This window comes from Homarus americanus, unplaced genomic scaffold (assembly GCF_018991925.1).
Source record: "Homarus americanus isolate GMGI-L3 unplaced genomic scaffold, GMGI_Hamer_2.0 scaffold30535, whole genome shotgun sequence".
Lineage (NCBI taxonomy): Eukaryota > Metazoa > Arthropoda > Malacostraca > Decapoda > Nephropidae > Homarus > Homarus americanus.
The window spans coordinates 10,685,333-10,707,673 of record NW_024732440.1 but is presented as its reverse complement, the minus strand read 5'-3'; the positions used below and the strand labels follow the sequence as shown (position 1 = coordinate 10,707,673).

At 37.8% G+C, this 22,341-nt stretch overlaps 1 protein-coding gene across 2 annotated transcripts in view; it reads left to right on the top strand.

The window, feature by feature from the left end:
- Positions 1-544: 544 nt before the first annotated feature.
- Positions 545-22,341, top strand: part of LOC121868815 — a 31,102-nt gene continuing 9,305 nt past the window's right edge. Inside the window, exons 1-2 of one of the 2 annotated variants that reach the window (XM_042369776.1) lie at positions 545-747; positions 18,216-18,271. In XM_042369776.1, coding sequence (XP_042225710.1) covers positions 746-747; positions 18,216-18,271 — 58 coding nt within the window. In that variant the 5' untranslated portion in view covers positions 545-745. Of the gene's footprint in view, positions 748-1,082; positions 1,216-18,215; positions 18,272-22,341 lie in introns of those variants that run through there. The other variant, XM_042369777.1, reaches the window with a different exon arrangement.

The window sequence follows — 22,341 nt, the reverse complement described above, 5'->3', positions numbered from 1 at the left end:
TATTGGACCAATCTTTTTTCGTGTTTTAGTTTGATACATTTGAAAGAATCCCTTGTGGTTTGACTTCGCTTCCCTTGCTTCCTTCAGTTTATTATTCCTCTTTGCTTTTTTTAACTAGGTCTTACTGGCCAATACCTTATAATAATCTGAAGGTAAACTTCACCACGATTTATTTTCCTACCTATAGCCTTCCTTTGTCAAATCCTATTCTTTAAAAAATATTTATCCTCCTTCTTAGTTGTCTGATTTTCTAATACACGTACAGTGTATATTTTGTCTTTGGTGTTATACACAGTTACTATGCCAAACATCATGGGTTCCCTTCCCCTCCGCTGACTCAAGTACTCCTTCACTATTGGAGATGCCATAACAGTCAATAATTTCAACTAATTTTGTGATATTATAGAGGTAAGTAATTCTCTCTATACTGAGTAATTTTTTTTAATAATTTGGATGAGATAACGAATGCATTTATATGAGATTAACTTGTATAAAAACATTAAATAATACCAAATAGAGCATGAGAACATATTACCAGAAGTTGGCAACAGCATAGAAAGGCGTGGGCGATCGTCCTGTACAGGTCCACTTTACAGTATGGTGAATAAAGAGTCAGCAGTTTGAGCTGGACTGATCACTGCGAGCAGATAGTTAAAGGCACCATTCCTAACTGAGTCCAGCTAGTGTACAACACCAGTCCACATTCCACAACCCTTCACAGTGTCTTGAAGATACAGCTGAATAAATGTAAGTCTATATATGCAGTTTTCTTGTTAATGCTTTTATGATAGAAACTCTGGAAGCCGAATTATTTGCCCCACGATACAGTGCAAGATTACCATTTACAGTAATAAATTGTATATCCGCTACTTTCTTATGATTATTTCAACTTCACATTACATACAACACATACACGAGTTTGTCAGAAAATACACGAGTTTGTCAGAAAATGTTCGTAACGTAAATTATACGATATTTCAATTCACAGTCAACCAACACGCGGGCGGCATATACATATATGAAGGAGAAACCAAAGTCTTTGGGAGAAACCAAATACATTTATATGAGATCCAAATGACCAATAACCTTAAATGATATCAGCAAATATAACAAGTGGCAACAATTCAAGGTCAACGGAGTCGTCCGGGACAGGTCCATTTCACAAGTTGAGAAGTGACTTACTCTGTCCTGTGATCTAACATAGTCACAGCCAAGGTAGGTATCTACTTACCTTGGTCACAGCCCACTGTTAGGTGGTGTCCAGTATGGTTATTAGACTGTAAGGGGGCTAGTTTTTATTTCATACTTATTCTGTTTATTCTTCAATACTTGCTTCATATCTATATTTTCTATTAATCTTATTTTCTTAAGTCTTTCGGTCTATAAATGTCTATCTTATATTTCTTTGCTTATATTTTCGGTAAATTTGTATGTGTACCCAACTCTGTTAGAAAGTCAAAAATATATTTTTCTAGTGTATTTATGTGTTTAAATCGGTTATGACATTCATTTCCGTCGGAAGTTGGCCTTTTTTTTTTTTTTTTTTTTTTGGTGGGGCGTTTTCTGAAAAAATAATGGCTAGGCGAATACAAAATAAATAAAAAAAACACTAGAAAAACATAAACCTGACCTGACCTAACTTAACTGACTCTCACCATATGGTGGAATCATTTATTTCTTACCTTATTGGCCAGGTTCTCGTTCGTCTGAGTTACCACAATGCAACATACAGTATGTTGGTCTTGACGACATTTACATTCGTTCTTGCACTTAGGGCACACTACTGAGGTTGGGAGAACACCATGAGATCTAAAAATGCAATACCTGTAGTTTCTTCGTTTTTCCCCCCAAAACTCGCAATCAGCTCCATATAATTGAAGTGACACCCATCGCAGACTTCCATGGTTGGAAATGAATTTGAATTTCGAAATGAGACCCAAAATAAAAATTAAATTTGATTGGGCCAAAAAATACCATGAATTCAACCACAAATCATTTTAATTGGTTGCAAAAAAAAAAAAAAACACGTTCTGTTTGACCACGTGACGTGTACGCATGCGCGTGATGATTTATGAAGGAGACACGCAGTGTGGGAGGTGAGGTAGGCGATAATGGCGGAAGATTAATGAAAGAAAATAGAGAAAATTTTGGATACGCTATCTCCGTTATTATACATTGAGACGGTAATGTAATAGAAGAAAATTGTCTTATAATTAGACGTCTTATTCGAATATGATAATAGATTAGTGGTAGGAATGTGGGGTGTGGAAATACAGTAATGCCATATTTTCTAAGTCGATATTCTTTTCCATAATTTATTTCTTCTTTCTTATATATTATTGTCATAGATTGCGTTAGGCTTACCCACGCAACCAACTCCAAAGTTTGTTTTACCAGAGATAAGACGCCCGGCGAGGCATAACTGGGACATGTATTTTTCCATTAGTGTATGTTAGCCAGCCTTTAGGGGGGTGGGCAGTGAAACGGTGTTGTACTGTTCATCGCTTCACACCCAAAAACCTCATTTTAAGTAGTATCCCCTGAGCCATGGGTTAGTGAAGAAGTCGCCTTGACTCTCCCTCCTGAAAGGGAGCGGGGCACCACGCCACACAGAGTCCTCCACCGCACTCCGTCCTGTGAACCGTCGTCGACACGAGACTAAGTGTGTTAACCTAGGTTGTTATCCCCGTGGAAATATTACGTGTGGATGCCTGGTTGCGACAAAAGCAATCCAGGCTGGCCTATCAAACCTACAGTAAATGGTTAATTAATTCACGCTTACAGAGTTCTCCTGCACGACACCCGTCTACTGTGACCGTGATCGACACGAGACTAAGTGTGTTAACCTAGGCTTGTTATCCCTGTGGAAATATCACGTGTGGAAGCCTGGTTGCGACAAAAGCAATCCAGGCTGGTCTATTGCACCTAGATGGTTAATTCAAGTCACGCTTACAGAGTTCTCCTGCACGACACCATGTGTGGTAACCCAAGAGTACTTTTTGTTGCTGTGGCCCGTGGGAAGAAGTTCTTGTGATGAAGCCTGGTTGCAATAAAAGCAATCCAGGCTGGCAGTAAATGTATCACTTGAAGAATTAAGGCTCTGTTAAGTCATACCACAGTAGAGTAATCACATGTGTCCCCAAGTTGGAAATTCCCTGTTTTAGAAGATTAATTTTATTACAGCGTGAACGTGAGTAAATCATATATCTATGCAAATTGTAAATCATTGTATGGAAGCTTGACAAATAAATGTAAGTGCAATTATCTGCCCGTATCTGTGATCCTATCTTATTATTACTAAAGGTAATGACTGATTGGTTATGACATAGTACAACCAATAACTTAGATGGATGTTGAAAATTAAATGAATTCATTAAATCATCATTTATCAAGTATAAATCATGGAATGTCGAGTGGTGGAGTGAACTTCTACGTAGATACGCCATAATCTCCTGTAAGTAATCAGTGTGAAGGTATCGGACTCTACGGTAAGAAATAAGAAATACGACATATTATTATCTTTATATAATATAATCCACTCCTACTACCACCGAACCACCCCAAAACCATGACAATTATTGTATTTTCGGAAATTTATATCTTTTTTCTCTCAATTTATTATCATGCTTTAGTTATATCTTATACCATGGTGTCATGGGTTGCGTTAGGCTTACCCACGCAACCAACTCCAAAGTTTGTTTTACCAGAGATAAGACGCCCGGCGAGGCGTAACTGGGACATGTATTTTTCCATTAGTGTATGTTAGCCAGCCTTTAGGGGGGTGGGCAGTGAAACAGTGTTGTACTGTTCATCGCTTCACACCGGGCTTACCTACGCAACCAACTCCAAAGTTTGTTTTACCAGAGATAAGACGCCCGGCGAGGCATAACTGGGACATGTATTTTTCATTAGTGTATGTCAGCCAGCCTTTAGGGGGGTGAGCAGTGAAACAGTGTTGTACTGTTCATCGCTTCACACCCAAAAACCTCATTTTAAGTAGTACCCCCTGAGCCATGGGTTAGTTAGGACGTCGTCTCCATTCTCTCCCTCCTGAAGGGGGGGCGGGACACCACACCACACAGAGTCCTCCACCGCACTCCGTCCTGTGAACCGTCGTCGACACGAGACTCAGCGTGTTAACCTAGGTTGTTATCCCCGTGGAAATATCACGTGTGGATGCCTGGTTGCGACAAGAGCAATCCAGGCTGGCCTATCAAACCTACAGTAAATGGTTAATTAATTCACGCTTACAGAGTTCTCCTGCACGACACCCGTCTACCGTGACCGTGATCGACACGAGACTAAGTGTGTTAACCTAGGTTTGTTATCCCCGTGGAAATATCACGTGTGGAAGCCTGGTTGCGACAAAAGCAATCCAGGCTGGTCTATTGCACCTAATGGTTAATTCAAGTCACGCTTACCAGTTCTACTTGCCGCGACAACCGTCCACAGTGACTGTCAGTGACGCGAGACTATGTGTGGTAACCCAAGAGTACCTTTTTGTTGTTATGGCCGTGGGAAGAAGTTCTTGTGATGAAGCCTGGTTGCAACAAAAGCAATCCAGGCTGGCAGTAAATGAATCACTTGAAGAATTAAGGCTCTGTTAAGTCATACCACAGTAGAGTAATCACATGTGTCCCCAAGTTGGAAATTCCCTGTTTTAGAAGATTAATTTTATTACAGCGTGAACGTGAGTAAATCATATATCCATGCAAATTGTAAATCATTGTATGGAAGCTTGACAAATAAATGTAAGTGCAATTATCTGCCCGTATCTGTGATCCTATCTTATTATTACTAAAGGTAATGACTGATTGGTTATGACATAGTATAACCAATAACTTAGATGGATGTTGAAAATTAAATGAATTCATTAAATCATCATTTATCAAGTATAAATCATGGAATGTCGAGTGGTGGAGTGAACTTCTACGTAGATACGCCATAATCTCCTGTAAGTAATCAGTGTGAAGGTATCGGACTCTACGGTAAGAAATAAGAAATACGACATATTATTATCTTATATAATATAATCCACTCCTACTACCAACGGATACACCCCAAAACCATGACACATGGATTAGTCTGGGAAACCCATGTCATTCTTACTACAGCTCCTCCCCGACTTACGATGGGGTTAGGGACCCAAATCCAGGTCGTAAGTCGAAAATGCAAAAAATCATACATATAAAATCTAAAATGAAATACAGTACAGTAAAAGTAATCGATAACGAAGAATGGATACAATGTTACTGTGCACTTACCTTTAATGTAGTCAGCTGAATGCACACGGGGCGCCCATAATTTTTTAATTATACATGGAGACTACTATAAGTGCATGAAGCAGAGGAGGAGACAGGACTGGGTGGGTCATCAATGTCGCTTTTTTCTTCAGACAGGTTAATATACAGGGGAAACTTCCTGGTTGAAGGTATTGGATCATCTTTGGGGAGTGAAGAGGCAGCACTGGTGGGGTGTGAGGAGACAGCAATTATGGGACTTCTTAAAATATATGTCTAATTTAGACTGCACAGTTTGCTTTTTCTTTTCATAATAAATCTCCCTGTAGCAAGCAAGTGCATCTTGGACCATTCTGTCAACTTTGGCAAAACGCTCAACATTTTGATCCATTCCGTCAAACATTTGCATCCCCTTATTAAGTGCAGCAAATGCCTTTGCCATTTGCTTCACTGTAAAATTTTTGGGGGGTGCAGGTTCTTCTTCTACATTTAGACTTTCTTCTTCCTCTGCATTTTTGTGTGCTTCCAGTTCAATAAAATCCTTGATACTTTACTCTTCTGCTACACGGCCCAGTCTCTATTTCAATTTATCCCACATGTTCTGTTGTTCACTTAACGCATTTCCCGCTTTACGTGGGCCTCCGTGGGTTCAATTAACCACGTAAAGCGATATATATATATATATATATATATATATATATATATATATATATATATATATATATATATATATATATATATATATATATATATATATATATATATAGCTGATAACCACAAGGAAAGAAGAAGCAGAAGTTCCCAAAAGCTTTTGTAATTCACATCTTCAGGGGTGAGTACCTAGTCTGTACTCACCCGAAGATGTGAATGCCAAGCATATACCCAGCACACCTACAGTGATTTACTTGCATATATATATATATATATATATATATATATATATATATATATATATATATATATATATATATATATATATATATATATATATATATATATATATATATATATATATATATATATATATATATATATATATATATATACAGTGGGGTATGCTATAACGACGGATCCTACTACGAATATTCCTATAACGAACGGTTTTACCTATAAAATTGAGAATGCTATAACGAACGAAACTCCTACAACGAACATAATTTAATTTTTTTTTTCTAATTTATTGTTTTTTATTACAAATATTAATGATACTCTTTATTTCAGGGTTTAGATGCATATTTATGCACTTTTTTACAATTTTTACAATTTTATATTATATTTTTCAGTGTTAAGTGGTTGTATTTGGGGGCCTGGAACGGATTAATCCTATAACGAACGAATGCTATAATGAACAAGGTTCTAGAACCAATTAGATTCGTTATAGCATACCCCACTGTATATATATATATACTATATATATATATATATATATATATATATATATATATATATATATATATATATATATATATATATATATATATATATATATATATATATATATATATATATATATATACACATACACACACACATCGGCCCTTAACATTCGCGGGGGTTAGGTAACAGAGATACCTGTGAATGTTAAAAATCCGTGTACTATTGCTTGCCCCCCCCCCCCAAAATCCCTGGCCCCCCATGTCCTTATTTACCGTATATACCTGTGTGTAGTTCGAGTTTTTAAGACCAAATTATTTTGCAAAAAATTGGGGGTCAACCTCTAAAAGGGTAATAGTTTCGTTAGGTTGAAAAATATTTACCAGTAACTACCAGTAAACAATGGAAACGATGCACCAACGCACCACCAGCTGTGAGTGTCGGTACAGTCGCCAGGGCAGATCTCTTGCGTCATCATAGCTAGCCCAAAGTAGCCAAATGCATGGTATGGTACTGTACATAAATTTTTGTTCATTACATTTGAAACATCAATCTTTGTTAATTAAATTTGATACAAAAGAAAACTACGATACCGTATTTTCATTAAAATATTACATCACAAGTATATTTTACCTTAACTGTGACTGAATGAATATATTCTCAGAAATAAATATGGAAATGTAATATTTTGGCTGAAATGACGTACATATTACTGTACAGTGGAAAGTGGGATAAAATTATGAAAACAATGACTTTCCTGTTCAAGAAATGAACCTCGGCACCCCTCAAGGTGGAGTCCTGAGTCCCACCTTGTTTAACACTCTCATGCACTCCATTGCATCACTCCCGTGGCCGACAGAAGTTGTCCACTCAGGATATGCCGACGATGTCCTCCTCCAAGCCCCTGACTACCTCAGCATGCAGGAAGCCCTTGATCTGGTCTCCAGAGAGTGTGATTCACTTGGTTTCCTTCTTTCAACTGCGAAAACAAAAGCCATGTGGCACGGTCGTGTTGTACCTCCACCCCTTTTCTTATCAGGAACGCCCTTGGACTGGGTTAATGAGACAAAATACCTGGGTGTGTATGTAACTCGCACACGTTGTCAGATCCCTGAAGTCCGCTATCTTCGAGACATATGTTTTCGGCGTCTCGCTCCCCTCTCTACCATGTGCAGGGGTTCCCTTGGTGCCAGCATCCCTGTACTTCTCATCATGTACAAGTCTTTTGTCCGTTCCTGTGTCGACTACGCCGCCCCTGCCCTCGTCAACATTAGTCGGACTGCTGTCAACCGTCTCGAAGTTATCCAGAGGAAAGCTGCTCGTATCATCCTTGGGGCTCCTCAGTGGACACGCTCTACTTCTCTATATACCGAACTTGGTCTTTCCCCCTTACAGGATCGTGTCCAGGAGTTTTACCTAAAAACTGCCGTTTCCATTCTACGGGATCCTAGGGGCAACTATGTCCAAACCAACTTGACTACTGCTGTTCGAGACCGACCTCCATCTAGAAGACAGTGGCGAGGGTCACTCATCCGAGCCCTTCAGGAACACGACCTCCTGCCTGATATTGTTGTCACCCCTGCTGTTGGTTCGTCTCCTTCTCCCTGGCTGGATTTTCAACCTGAAGTGATTGCCCTCGGTGGACCGCTCCCGAAATCCCAGGTGAACCCTGTTATTCTCTGCAAATACCACCTCTCCAGGATCGCTCACTGGTCCCCAGGTAGGGTCGTCCTCTACACTGATGGTTCTGTTGACCCCGCTACAGGTAGGGCCGGGGCTGGTGTCTACATCTCCCGTCCTCATGCCCCTGAGCCTATCAAACTGTCTCTCAGAGTTTCTGACGGGGCATCCTCCACTCAGGCTGAACTAATAGCCCTCCTTGCTGCCCTTCTCGCTGAGGAAGAAGCAGATGGTTTCTGCCCCTTGCTTGTCTGCTGCGATTCCAGGTCTGCTCTCGACGGGATCGCATTTGGATCTGGGGAAAATAAGGACCTCATCCTCCGAATACGAGGGTTAACATCCACACTTCAGGATGAAGGCCGTCCTGTGACATTCCTATGGATACCTAGTCATGTCGGTATCTTGGGGAATGAGGCAGCAGATGACCTTGCCAAGACTGGCTGCAACAAGGCCACACCTGACTACGTTGTTCCTCGAACACTCTTACAGATTAGGACCCAAATCCGCCGCAAACAGAGAGAAGCTCGGGAAGCAGCCATCCCCCTGGACTCCCCGCCCACATGGTACGATGTCCTCCGTAAACTTCCTGACTTCTCGTACGTCTACGGGAAAGGGTCGCGGAAGGGGGACGTGATTGCTGCCCATATCATCATTGGGTATGACTTTGCTTGGGAGATTGGTATCCCCACATCCCCTGAGCAACGCTCTTGTGCGTTATGCAGAAGACCCGACAGCCGCACCCTTATCCACTACCTCCTAAGATGTCCCCACACACAACGCTTCCGTGACGCCTGCTGGACCACCACTCCACGACCCCCTGACGGAGACACGATGATCCTCCCAATACTGGCCAGATATTTTGTAAATAATATTAATTATGTGTTAAAGGAACATCCTTCCTTCCTTAGGCTTTAGTAAGCCCCTTTATAATATTTATACTGTATATACTTTTCACACTTGCCAGATGATTCTGGTGTCATTGTACAGGGGTACCTAGTGACAGCACTAGGATCCCGCTTCCTCTATCAAGGAATAAACAATTGAAATTGAATTGAATTGAACAATGACTTTCGCTTTCTTTCGTTGTTCAATAGATTTTACCGTAATCGCTTTTCGAATGGTTTTCAGTTAAAAAACTGTTGTACTGTACTCGTACTGTATTACAATAATATTCTATCCTATCATTAGCCTTATAATCCCACAACTGAAAACCATTCGAAAAGCGATTGCGGCAACATCTTTTGAACGAAAGAAAGAGAGAGAGTCATTGCTTGCGTCACAATTTTATCCCACTTTCCACTGTAATACGTACATCATTTCAGCAAAAATATTACATTTCTATGTTCTCAGAAATAAATGGTAGTTTTGTTGAAACGTAATGTACAGTATTTAATATTAAAATGCAAAAATAGCTATAAAAACAATTAATACACCCGAAATATACTGGCTGGCATCTCCACTCGTCCCTGCTCCTGCGTCCAAGGTCACCTCACCACTCCTCCCAACTCGCTCCCTCCGCACCGTCACTACTGCCGACAACAAACACAAATGCTTTGTGAATAACTGCACCTCCACTTCCTATGTACAGTACTTGTACTGAACTGTACTGTGCTGTGCATTTTTACAAACAATAAACATGGCAAGAAAAGCTATTAAAAAAAAGAGATAAGAATTTCACTTTACTGTACCGTACCTCTCCTCGGCGACAGGGCGGGGATCATCGGGCTCATGGTCACTCAATTCCATAACAGGTGGTGAAGTGGGGGCGACTGTGGATTCAGCTGCTTCCTCACTGTCGCCAGTGATTGATGGTGTTAAATCTCTCCTTCGGTGATCAAAGAACATGGTGATGGGGAGTTGTCGTCTCTTTCTTTCATTTCTTCCATGATGTTTTTGTATGGAACGAAAACGTCACCCATCCCTCGCATGAATTTCAGGGCACGCACCATGGAGGGGTCCATACTATAGGCCAGGTTTTTCAGTGCCTCAATATTCCTGGTCATCTCCCCCCAACTTCTCCAACGTTATTTCTTGGTGCTCTTCCTCATCCTCTTTCCCTTTCGCTTCCTCTTCCTTGCCTGAGTCTACTAACTCCTGTAGATCCTCCTCGGTCAGCTCAGTGTCGTGCTCTTCAATTAGCTCCCTAATCTCGTCCTCTGCCATGTCCCGGAAGCCTTCAGCAGCCACTTTCCTTGACAGTGCCAGGGTCTTTCTGAATATTTTCATTAAAATCCATCAAAATCATTTTCCTTGTCATCGTCTTAAGCACCAAACAGCTCCTCCCAGTCTTCTCCTTGAACAGGGCTAGAGGGTACGTGTTTTTCGAATTGTTTTCAATTAAAAAAATGTTACAGCACATGTATATTTTACCTAAACTGTGCCTGAATGAATATATTCTCAGAAATAAATAGTAGTTTTGCTGAAACGTGATGTATTTCAATGTAAAATAGGATAAAATACATGACGAAAACAAAAGACTTTACCTAACCTTCGAATGTTCAAGAGATGTTACTCGTTTTTTTAGTTAAAATACTGTTATATGCTTGTCTTGTGCTACTTTCACGTACTGTGAAAGTGACGTGACGCTTTCGAAAAGATGTTGTAAAAGCAACAATGATTACATTTCAACATTCGATTCTCATCTTTTGAACGAAAGAAAGCGAGTCATTGCTTTCGTCACTTTCCACTGTAATACGTACGTCATTTGCAAAATATTACATTTCCATATTCTCAGAAATAAATAGTAGTTTTGCTGAAACGTAATGCATTTCAATGTAAATTAGGATAAACCACATGAAAACAAAAGACTTTACCTAGCCTTCCGATGTTCAAGATATGTTACTCGTTTTTTTAGTAGTTTTCGTTTAAAATACTCTTATATCAGTGATATTCTATTCATACTGTGCGTGACATAATACATTCACGGAAATGTAATATTTTTGCAACTACAATGCTGATGTCAACACAAGCGTGGTTACAGCGAGACTTGACTGAGTGAGGGAGAGCTATGCGTATGTGTGTGAGGTTGCGGGAGCGGGCGGTGTCCCGTGTGAGGTGCCACGCGCGAGTTGAATGACGCGCGAGTTGAATGTACTTCAATGTACAGAATATTCCTCCGGCGGGGCAATCCGCGTATTTGCGAATCCGTGAATGCTAAGCCCTCGTATGTGAAGGGCCGACTGTATATGTATATATATATATATATATATATATATATATATATATATATATATATATATATATATATATATATATATATATATATATATATATATATATCTTGATAAAATCACACGGGAAAATGGAAACAACGGAGTACCTTAGCTTTCGTCTTTATTCAAGACATCTTCAGAGGCAACTGGACTATTTAAGCCTCTCTCTGTTCATGTAAATCCACAATGAAAACGTGGATAAGATAAATCTTGATAAAATCACACGGGAAAATGGGAACAACGGAGCACCTTAGCTTTCGTCTTTATTCAAGACATCTTCAGAGGCAACTGGACTATTTAAGCCTCTCTCTGTCCATGTAGTCCAGTTGCCTCTGAAGATGTCTTGAACTCATGCTATATATATATATATATATATATATATATATATATATATATATATATATATATATATATATATATATATATATATATATATATATATATATATATATATATATATATATATATATATATATATATATATATATACACACACAGTGGGGTATGTTATAACGAACGTAATTGGTTCCAGAACCTCGTTCGTTATAGCATTCGTTCGTTATAGGATTAATCCGTTCCAGGCCCCCAAATACAAGCACTTAACACTGAAAAAATTCTGTGGAAAATGTAAAAAATACGGTACTTTATCTTACCTTAGTGTTGTTCAGCATGCAGGACAGGAGGCAGAGGGGGAGGGGGGAGGAGGGGGGAGGAGAGAATTATTGAGAAGAGGTGGAAGGAGAGGAGTCATCCTTCCTAGCCCTCTTTGGTGACTGTCTCACAGACACTTTGTCTGTATGTTCTTTTGTTATCTTTGTAAAGAAGGTATCCAGGGTTGGCTGCTTCAACCTTGATTTCTGGACCTTCCAAAAGTAGTTCATAACATTGTCATTGAACACACTGATGGCCTTTTGCACAGAACCAACATCAGGATGATAATCCTCAGCAAGTTTGGACAGTTTGCTCCAGCAAAAGAACGCATCCTTGAGATCTTTGGCTGGAATGATGCGGCTTTCCTCCTTGTCCTCCTCCTCCCCTGACTCCTCAGAAGTTAAGCTCCGCTTCAGTGTCTCGTTTTCCTCTTTGTGAAGCTCATGCAGCTCCTCAGTGGACAATTCCTTACTGTGCTCTTCCACCAACTCCTCAACATCATCATCATCCACTTCCAGGCCCATGGAATTGCCCAGAGCCACAATTTCATGAACAACAGCCTCTTCTTCTAACTCTTCGAAGCCTTCAAAGTCTCTTTGAAGGACACATTCAGGCCACAATGGCCTCCAAGGAGCACAAAGACACCTCACAGTAACCTCTTTCCAGGCTGAGGTAATTAAAAATACAGCATCTGCTATATTGAAGTGACTCTTCCAAAATTCCTTCAAGCTAACATCACTGGAAGAAGTGGACGCAAAACATTTTCTAAACAGTGCCTTTGTGTACAGCTTCTTAAAGTTAGAAATTACCTGTTGATCCATGGGCTGGATGAGAGGTGTTGTGTTGGGTGGCAAGAAGTGCACAGTGATGAAGTTCAACTCCTCTGGCAATTCAACCATCAAATTAGGAGGGTGGGCTGGTGCATTGTCCATCACCAACAAAGCTTTTAGTGGAAGATTATTCTCCCTGAGGTATTCCCGAACACTGGGTCCAAACACCTCAATCACCCACTCAGAGAATAAATTCCTGGTCACCCAAGCCTTTGGGTTTGACCGCCACATAACACGAAGGCGGGTCTTCTTAGTGTTTTTTAAAGCTCTGGGGTTTTCTGCATGGTACACAAGGAGTGGCTTTATTTTGCAGTCACCAGAAGCATTAGCACAAAGAAGGAGGGTAAGCCTGTCTTTCATTGGCTTATGGCCAGGGACGGAAGTTTCCTCCTTGGTAATGTATGTACGGCGAGGCATTTTTTTCCAAAATAGTCCAGTTTCATCACAGTTGAATACCTGCTGAGAAACAAAGCCTCCCTCTTTAATAATATTAAAAAAAATGTCATGGTGTTCCTTAGCTGCTTCCTCATCTGCATCACCATGTCTCACAACACTGTGTAATTTATTTCTTCTTCTGAAACCAGTAAACCACCCCTTGGTACCCCTAAACACTGGCACAGCACTATCACTTGCACTGGGAGTCTTGGCTTTAAGGTCCTCAAACAATTGTCTGGCCTTCTCACAAATTATAGCTTCACTAATGCTATCACCTGCCATTTCTTTCTCCTTTATCCACACTAAGAGTAAATTTTCCATCTCCTCAATCACATTACACCTTGCTTTGCTAAGTCTAGAGATTCCCTTAGCCACTTGCACTGTTTTCAACTCCTCTTTATTCTTTAAAATCGTACATATAGTCGATTTAGCCATCCCATACTCATCACTAAGTTTTGCAATGCTTGTTCCATCCTCACATTTCTTTATGATTTCTTTCTTAGTTTCAAGAGTTATGAGCTTTCTCACTCGCTTTGAACGATTCATTGTCACAATTGTACACTTGTATAACAAAATATTTATACAAGTAACTCTATTTCCACATCAAAAGACGAAATTTCAACAATAACAGTGGTGCACTGGCTACACAATGAGACAAAGATGGCGCCTGACGCTCTTGTTGTGGGTCGCGGTACAACAATATTCATGCGCCATACGAAATAGTCCGGTATTCATCCGCGTTCGTTGTAGGAGTTGCGTTCGTTATAGCATTCTCAATTTTATAGGTAAAACCGTTCGTTATAGGAATATTCGTAGTAGGATCTGTTCGTTATAGCATACCCCACTGTATACAGTCGACCCTCGTTAATTCGGACTAATAGGGGGGGGAAGGGTGTCCGTTTTAGCCGGTTGTCCGAATTAACCGATTTAGGGGTTAATATTGCATTATATTTCAAAGTCATTGTTTTCGTCACGATTTTATCCCACTTTCCACTGTAATACGTACGTCATTTCAGCAAAAATATTACATTTCCGTGAATGTATTATATCAAGCACAGTATGAATAGAATACCATTGTAATATAACAGTATTTTAACCAAAAACTAGTAAAAAAAAAACGAGTAACTTCTCTTGAACATCGGAAGGTTAGGTAAAATCTTTTGTTTTCGTCATGTATTTTATCCTATTTTACAATTAAAATACATCACGTTTCAGCAAAACTACTATTTATTTCCGAGAATATATTCATTCAGGCACAGTTAAGGTAAAATATTCATGTGATGTAACAGTTTTTTAACTGAAAACGATTCGAAAAACACGTGTGCCGTCTAGCTGATACTCAACAGCTGGTGGTGCGTCATGCGTCGTTGTAAACAATAGGAGGTTGAAGTAGATTACCGGGTATTATATTAAGTGTGAAATATCAAAAAGGTTTTTATTACCGGTATTTTTTGTAGATCAATGAGAACTGTGATACCGTACATGATATGATAAGTTAGCCTGTGCTAAGAACTTCAACATAGACTACTGAAAACACGTTGTAAGGTAATTTAGCCTATTGTAAGTTGATGAGCTTCATTTGCTGAAGGAACTGCACAACTTTTCATTACTAATTGGTACATATATTACGTTTCCATTGTTTACTGGCAGTAAATGGTAAATATTTTTCATGTCTGAAGCTAAAAGTTGCATCCCCCCACACTAGTGGGGGAGATGTTACATTTAACCAAAAAGATGCTGGTGTTTTATCCCAGCAGTGGGTGGACCAGCATTTTAGCTTAAGGTCCGCGTAGGTAATATTCCTACAAATCTTAAAAAAAAATAAATAAAAAATAAAAAAAAGTTCGTTCAGATTTTGTCCGAATTATCCGAAATCCGGATTAAAGGGGGCTGAATTAACGAGGGTCGACTGTATATATATATATCGATTAGCAAACGGTCCAATTAAAAAAAATTGGTTAAAGAATTTGCTCCCATAAGGATTTTCAATTCCATTAATGAACAAAACTTCGATTAACGAAAGCCAGACGAGAAATGCACTTTGTTGTGCGCATCAGCTGATCGACTAGTCTGCCAATACAGTAATTGGTTCTATGTTTACATTCTTTTCCAGTGGAGTAAATACAGTATCAAGAAAGTTGGTCTCTTGAATATTTTAGCATTTTTTATATTAAAATTATTGGTCATTCTAATTTAGCTAACATATTGATAATATATATACAGTATAGGGAACAGTTTTTGTGTGCCAATCAGCTGATTGAATCACCCACCAACAGCGTTGCCGAATTGTTGCCTTCTAGTGACCTTTGGCAAGTAACGTGGCTATTTATTTGCCAGTTAGTCACCATCAGGCCACGTTCTAGACACATTCTACGCCCATTGTTAATAAATTCTACAAATCAAGATAAGCTTTATTCTACATTGAAATTTTAATAGATATTATTGTAATATATTAATATGGCTGTTTTATTTAATACCTTTGTTACGAGTTGGGGATTTAGAATATAGTTATACGTCTACCCAGATCCCAACAGGTAACAATAAAAAAAAAACAAAGACAATCGGACTATAAAAGGGTAGACAAAGGATGCGAGTTTTCGTTGTATATAATAAAGTACCATAAATCCCTAAACAAAATATTCAGCTTATAAATTACCCTTAACCAAACTTAACCTAAACATTAACAGTATATACATATTAATACAACATAAACAATCTTGAAGCAAGTGGACGTGGGGGAGTTAATACAAAATACAAGTACTTAAGTGAGGAGCTGAGATGGCTGACGAGTAAGGCTGAGTATTGTAGAAGACGGTAGGTAGTCACTGCACGTAGGTTTAGAGGATAGATGATCCTGTGGTCACTTCCCAGAGCCAAGTGCTCTCTCCTCGAATTGGAGCTGACAAAGAAGACTTGGAGGAAGTGACGCAACAACCAGGATATGGAGAAGGGAAACCCCGGAGTGTTAACTAAGACGAGTCATACTCGTGTCTCGTCCCTAGATGGCGTTGCTCGTGGTGCTGGGTAGGTAGATCAGGACAATAGATGGCGTGGTTCGTAGTGCTGGGTGGAGGGGTTCGTAACACCTTACATTGTGTTACATATTCATACATGTGCCACGTCATCGAAGAATAAAATGTTATATATTATAATAAATGCATATTTATACACACTTCTCCTATAGTGCCAAAAGGAAATATAAACTTAAATTTGCCCAAACTTTTCTGGACCTTAAGCCACACAAAATCTTACATGCGTGTGCCACTCGATGGCTGTCGTTGCACGCAGCAGTTGAGCGTGTGCTTGAACAGTAGGAGGCCTTAAAATTATAAAGTGGTCCTACCGTCTCCTACGGGTGTTATTAAAAAGAAAGAAAGAAAACGTCCCCCACTCTATGTGTTCCCCACTTCCTGTGTATCATTCTCCATGTTTGTTCCCTAAACGCTCATTCCATGGTCAGTGTGGCTTTGCAGCATCGCTGCCCACCAACGCTTCACAGTTTAACTTTGTTTACAGTGGAGTGAACATCCAGTTTGTTGGTCTCTTGAATATTTTTACATTAAAATTATTGGTCATTCTGAAATTTAGGTCACATATTGATAATATACAGTGCAGAAATTAATATGAAATGCGATGAAGGCATTAGAACAATGCACGCTGTAAAGAATATGGCATGTCAGCTGTTTGATATGTAACAAAGCTGCAGGTAATAAGACATACACACCTCAAAGTAAGTTAAAATATAGTATTCTATTGTTTTTTATTTATTATACAGTATGCTATACAATATATATAAGTATACAATGGTCCCTCGATTAACGAACACAATTGGTTCCACAGATTCGTTCGTTAACGACTGGTAATAGAATTAACAAAACATTAAATTTAAACCAAATACAGTACTTTGTATGTATACTTTTTCTGTGAGTTGGAACCAATTATCCAATATCTCATAGACTTAATAAATTCAGTTAACGAACGACTCTGTGGAACCAATTGTGTTCATTAATCGAGGGACCATTGTGTGTGTGTGTGTGTGTGTGTGTGTGTATATATATATATATATATATATATATATATATATATATATATATATATATATATATATATATATATATATATATATATATATATATATATATATATATATATATATATATATATATATATATATATATATATATATATATATATATATATATTTAGCTAGTCTGTACTCACCCCTGAACTTTATCAGCATATACCTAGATCACGTGCACCTACAGTGATTTACTTGTGGGCTGAAGGGAAACACAGGTTTGATCTAATTTCATTTCTCTAATGTTCCGGGCTACACAGAACCCATCTTCAGAAAGCTACAGCAAGTGGAGGAAGTCAGGGACTCCTATACGCTGGGTGCACCTCACCAAATTTATAAATAAAATATAGGTTAATATCAAACTATTATCACAATTGATCACTGGCATTTGTACTTCTGGTATGAATATTGAGGAGAGATGACAGGGAAAGTACAGTAGATGAATGTGTGGGTATGAGTGAGTGAGTGAATGAATGTGTGGGTATGAGTGAGTGAATGAATGTGTGGATATGATTGAGTGTGGGGGTATGAGTGAGTGTGTGGGTATGAGTGAGTGTGTGATTGAATGAATGTGTGGTACAAGAATAAGTGAGAGTAAATGAGGATGCACGTGTGAGGAGCGAGTGAATAAATTCCGCTTACCGTACTTGAGTTATTCTTCAGAGTACAAGTTATACATAACATGATGATGCCTTCTCTCTCTCTCTTTTTGCAGGAACAACATGAAGACCATCACAATGGTTATCCTGCTGCTGGGAGTCCTTAATGGAGGTGAGTGCTGCTCCTGTTTTAGGTTTAGTATAATTTTTATTTCCAGTTGTACACAATACTGTATTGTAAGTAAATTGCTATACAGTTGCCTCCAGGATGTGACTAAGACAACATTTAGCACTTTCTGACTCTGTATCTTTGTGTAATTTGCTTTTGAAGATGTGTTAAATACATTAAAGTGCTTAAACAATATTGTAATTATTTTCTCCCCCACATGATATTTATTTATTGACTCGTTAGCCTCTTGGGCGGTCAGTTATGCCTCATTTTTTTTATACAGTACTGTATATATTTACTTATCATGCTCATAATATCAGACTATTGGCAGCAATCATATGGTAGTATGTCATGTTCATTTAGTACAGGTTGACAACCCTTTATCCAAAATTCCGAAAAGCTCTGAAAACCGAAAGTTTTTTTGGGGGGGGGCATATTTATTTATTATTATTTTTTTTAAACAGGGATTAGCCCACCCGGGCATAGATAACTGACCCACATCGGGGCCTGGGGGGCGAAAATGTAATAGTAATAATAATTATTCATATTAAAAATTAGTAATAAAAATACACCAAAATAAGATAATAATAATAATAAAATATGATAAAATTAATAATAATAATAATACTGTAATAATAATAATAATAATAATAATAATAATAATAATAATAATAAAGATATACGTACATGAATGAAAAAAAGATCAAAAGTGAGAAACATGACCTAGACCTATGAATTATTATTACTACTGTATTATTTTTATTTTTATTTTTATTATATTTTCGCCCCCCAGGCCCCGATGTGGGTTAGTGATCTATGCCTGGGTGGGCTAAAAAAAAAAAAACTAACTAACCATTCTGAAAACCGAAAAATAACGAAATCTGAAATGCCTCTGGCCCCAAGGATTACGGATAAAGGATAGGTAACCCTGTACTATGGTAATTAAAATTAAAAAGGAGAGTAAGAGATTAGTTCCATTATATTAATTATTATTTTTCAACCAAACAGCCAAAGTACAGTATACAGTAAAGCCTCTGATAACAACGGTTCGACCAACTTCTTTTCATATTTAAAACCCTAGTTAATTTAGGACACAATTCAATTTGCGTCCTTATTTCATTCGTATTTGCGATCAAAATATAATGAAAATGAAATAATATTACATTTTCATATAAATAATAACTAAATCTCGATATGCATTATTAAAAAAAAATTAAGAGCGCCTTGCGCAAAGAAGCTGCCTTGCTAATGAGTGGTAAACAGTCGGAGCTTGGCGAGCCTTTTGTTTCCACGCATCTGGAACAGGAACTGGAGAAAAACTTTCACAGGTTTCTTACATCATTTTTGCATCCCTATTCAACATGAGCAAGAGAGCAAGTGATGGTAGTGTTGGTTCTAAAGCTAATAGAAAGTGTATAAGCTGAGCCGAGAAACTAGATAAGTTAAAACGATATGAAAAAGGTGAGAGGTCTGTGGATATTATATGGAGCAAGCAATGAACATATTTTCTGAAGTGGATCCATTAACAGAACAAAGCATTAAAATTTAAATAAACGCAAATGACCTCTACATAAAGATGTATAATGAGAAAAGAAAGCAGCTGTGCAAGGTTCTTCGACAGCTTTATTATTCGAAGGCCTAAACCATCAACTTCAGTTTCAGCAACAGCTTTATGGAAAGCTATAGCTTCAGCCAGAGTTGAACCTGATGATGACTTCGTCATCTGAGTAAAAACTCACACAATATTCATTGGCTGTCCTTATGATTTAGACTTTACTACCATTGGTGAATAGAATTTTAGTTTTACATTTGTAAATAATATTTAAAACATATATGAACAGTAAATAAGTGTTGCTTTCATATTCATATGTAGAGAACTGACGATATGTTTTCACATGTACGCACTTGCTGTTCATACGTTGGCGTTCCCAATCGTCTCGCCTTATTTCTTTACCATTAGCGGTTAGCTACTCCTAGTGTTCCATTTATTAACATTAAATAACATTACTTAAAACATACATACAGGTATTCAATATTTTTAAATTAAGTTCACTACAGCTACAATCAGGGTCTTATTTTCTTCAGTTTCTTATGTAGAACCATCGTCACTCACAAAAACAATGACATCTTGTCTCTCTTGTGTGTTTTAATATTCTACATATGATTAATGAATTGCATTGTTCATTTCACATATATAAACATTAATTCATCAAAAACATATTCAGTAATAAACAATAATGAATCTTTTGTACATACAGTATTCCTAAAAAGGTAAATGACGTGGTATCCTTAAATGTGCACGTATATATATGTTGGCTTTCCCAGTCCATCTCTTTTTTTTTCCTTTGGCATTAGTGGTTAGCTACTCCTATTGTTCCATTTATTAATATTAAATAACGTTACTTAAAACATATATATTAATTTTTTTACATTAATTTTACTACAGTTACAACCAGGGTCTTATTTTCTTCATGTTCTCGTGTAGAACTATAGTCCCGGACTCCCGGGACCATATTATTATTCATTTATATTGTATAAGGTGCATTCATAAACATTATTTAAAGAATATAGTTTGCACTTTTCATTATTTGTATTGTTTTGGGGGGAAAAGAGGGTTAAAAGCCACACAAAAGATATGAAAAGGTCACACTTGGGAACGCATTTTATTATTATTGCATTATTTTATTGGTAATTAATGATTCACGATAAGATGATCCACCTTACACTGCAATATTGGAGGACACATTAACGTCTTTATTTGAGGCTTTACTGTATTTTAATAAGTTCTTACTCATCTACTGCATAACTCTTGACCTGGTTTGTAATGTATAATACAGTTTTTATTGTATTAATATAAAATAACCCGTACTGTACCTGTGATGTACATAAAATTGTATTTGCTTACCAAATTTTTAATTACTGTCTTTGTACTCTGCTTTTCATCTATTTTTTTTTTTTTAGTGGAATTAGCCCACCAGGGCACAGGTCAATGACCACATCAAAACCTGGAGGCAAAAATACAATAATAAAGTATCATAAATAAATACCAAAAATAAAAAAGATGAATATCTGTAGTGAGAAACAGTATACTGTACTGTATGTTGTGTTGTCAAAGTAAGGGAAACAATTGAGACCCTGCAATTGTGTGTAAATGAGGCAGAAAGTCAGGTCAGAAACCCGGGACTTGGGCAAAAAAAATTTTGATGCCATATAGCAGCAGGGTCTACAACACATTATGCCAGTGGCGGACTGGGTCAAAAATTTCTACCGGGAAGACTTGTAAAAGGGCCCACTTAATCCCAAAATGTAGTCAAAGGAATCAAATAAAAGTAAAGGTTTTAAGCAAATAAAATGTTACATCTATTCAATATTGTTGTACAGTATTTATTTATGTTAATGTGTGCATAATACAAGTATACTAGAAAATTTTAATAATCTTATAATAAAAATGAAAATCTCAATCATAGAACAACCAATCCGAGTAATTTATAAAGCATAATTCGAAATTGTTTTCAAAGTACTATAATTAAAATTGGAACATTTGCATTTTTTAATGTGTGCACATATCACTAAAGCAGTCAAAATTCAGTAATTTACAAAGCACAAGTCACCTAGACAGCACGAATATCACTGAAAAACACTTCCACGCGCTGTAGATCTACATCTGATTCGTTTTCATCGTCAAAATTGAAATTATCAATAAGCGATCGAAGAAATTGAAATGTGTTACTTGTTTGAAATTCATGTTTTGGAAAACAGCTTGTGTTCAAATTATGATAGAATGTAAACGAAAGTAGATATAAACATCCGGTTTTCGGTAAAAATAAACCGGAAATCTCGCCGAGAAGGTCATTTCCGTCAGAATCTCGTTCGGTTAGATTTGAATCACTAGACGATTGTGAACACATGGCGTAGTTTCAGGTCGCATTAGGGCGGATTGAGTTAATATCTCATAAACCTCATATCTCTTTTCTTTTTTCCGGGAAATTTCCCGGTGGGCCAGTGCACCACTGCATTATGCTTCCAATATCTTCCCAGGTGGTAGTACCTCCCTGTTTGATAGCTGCCTACTA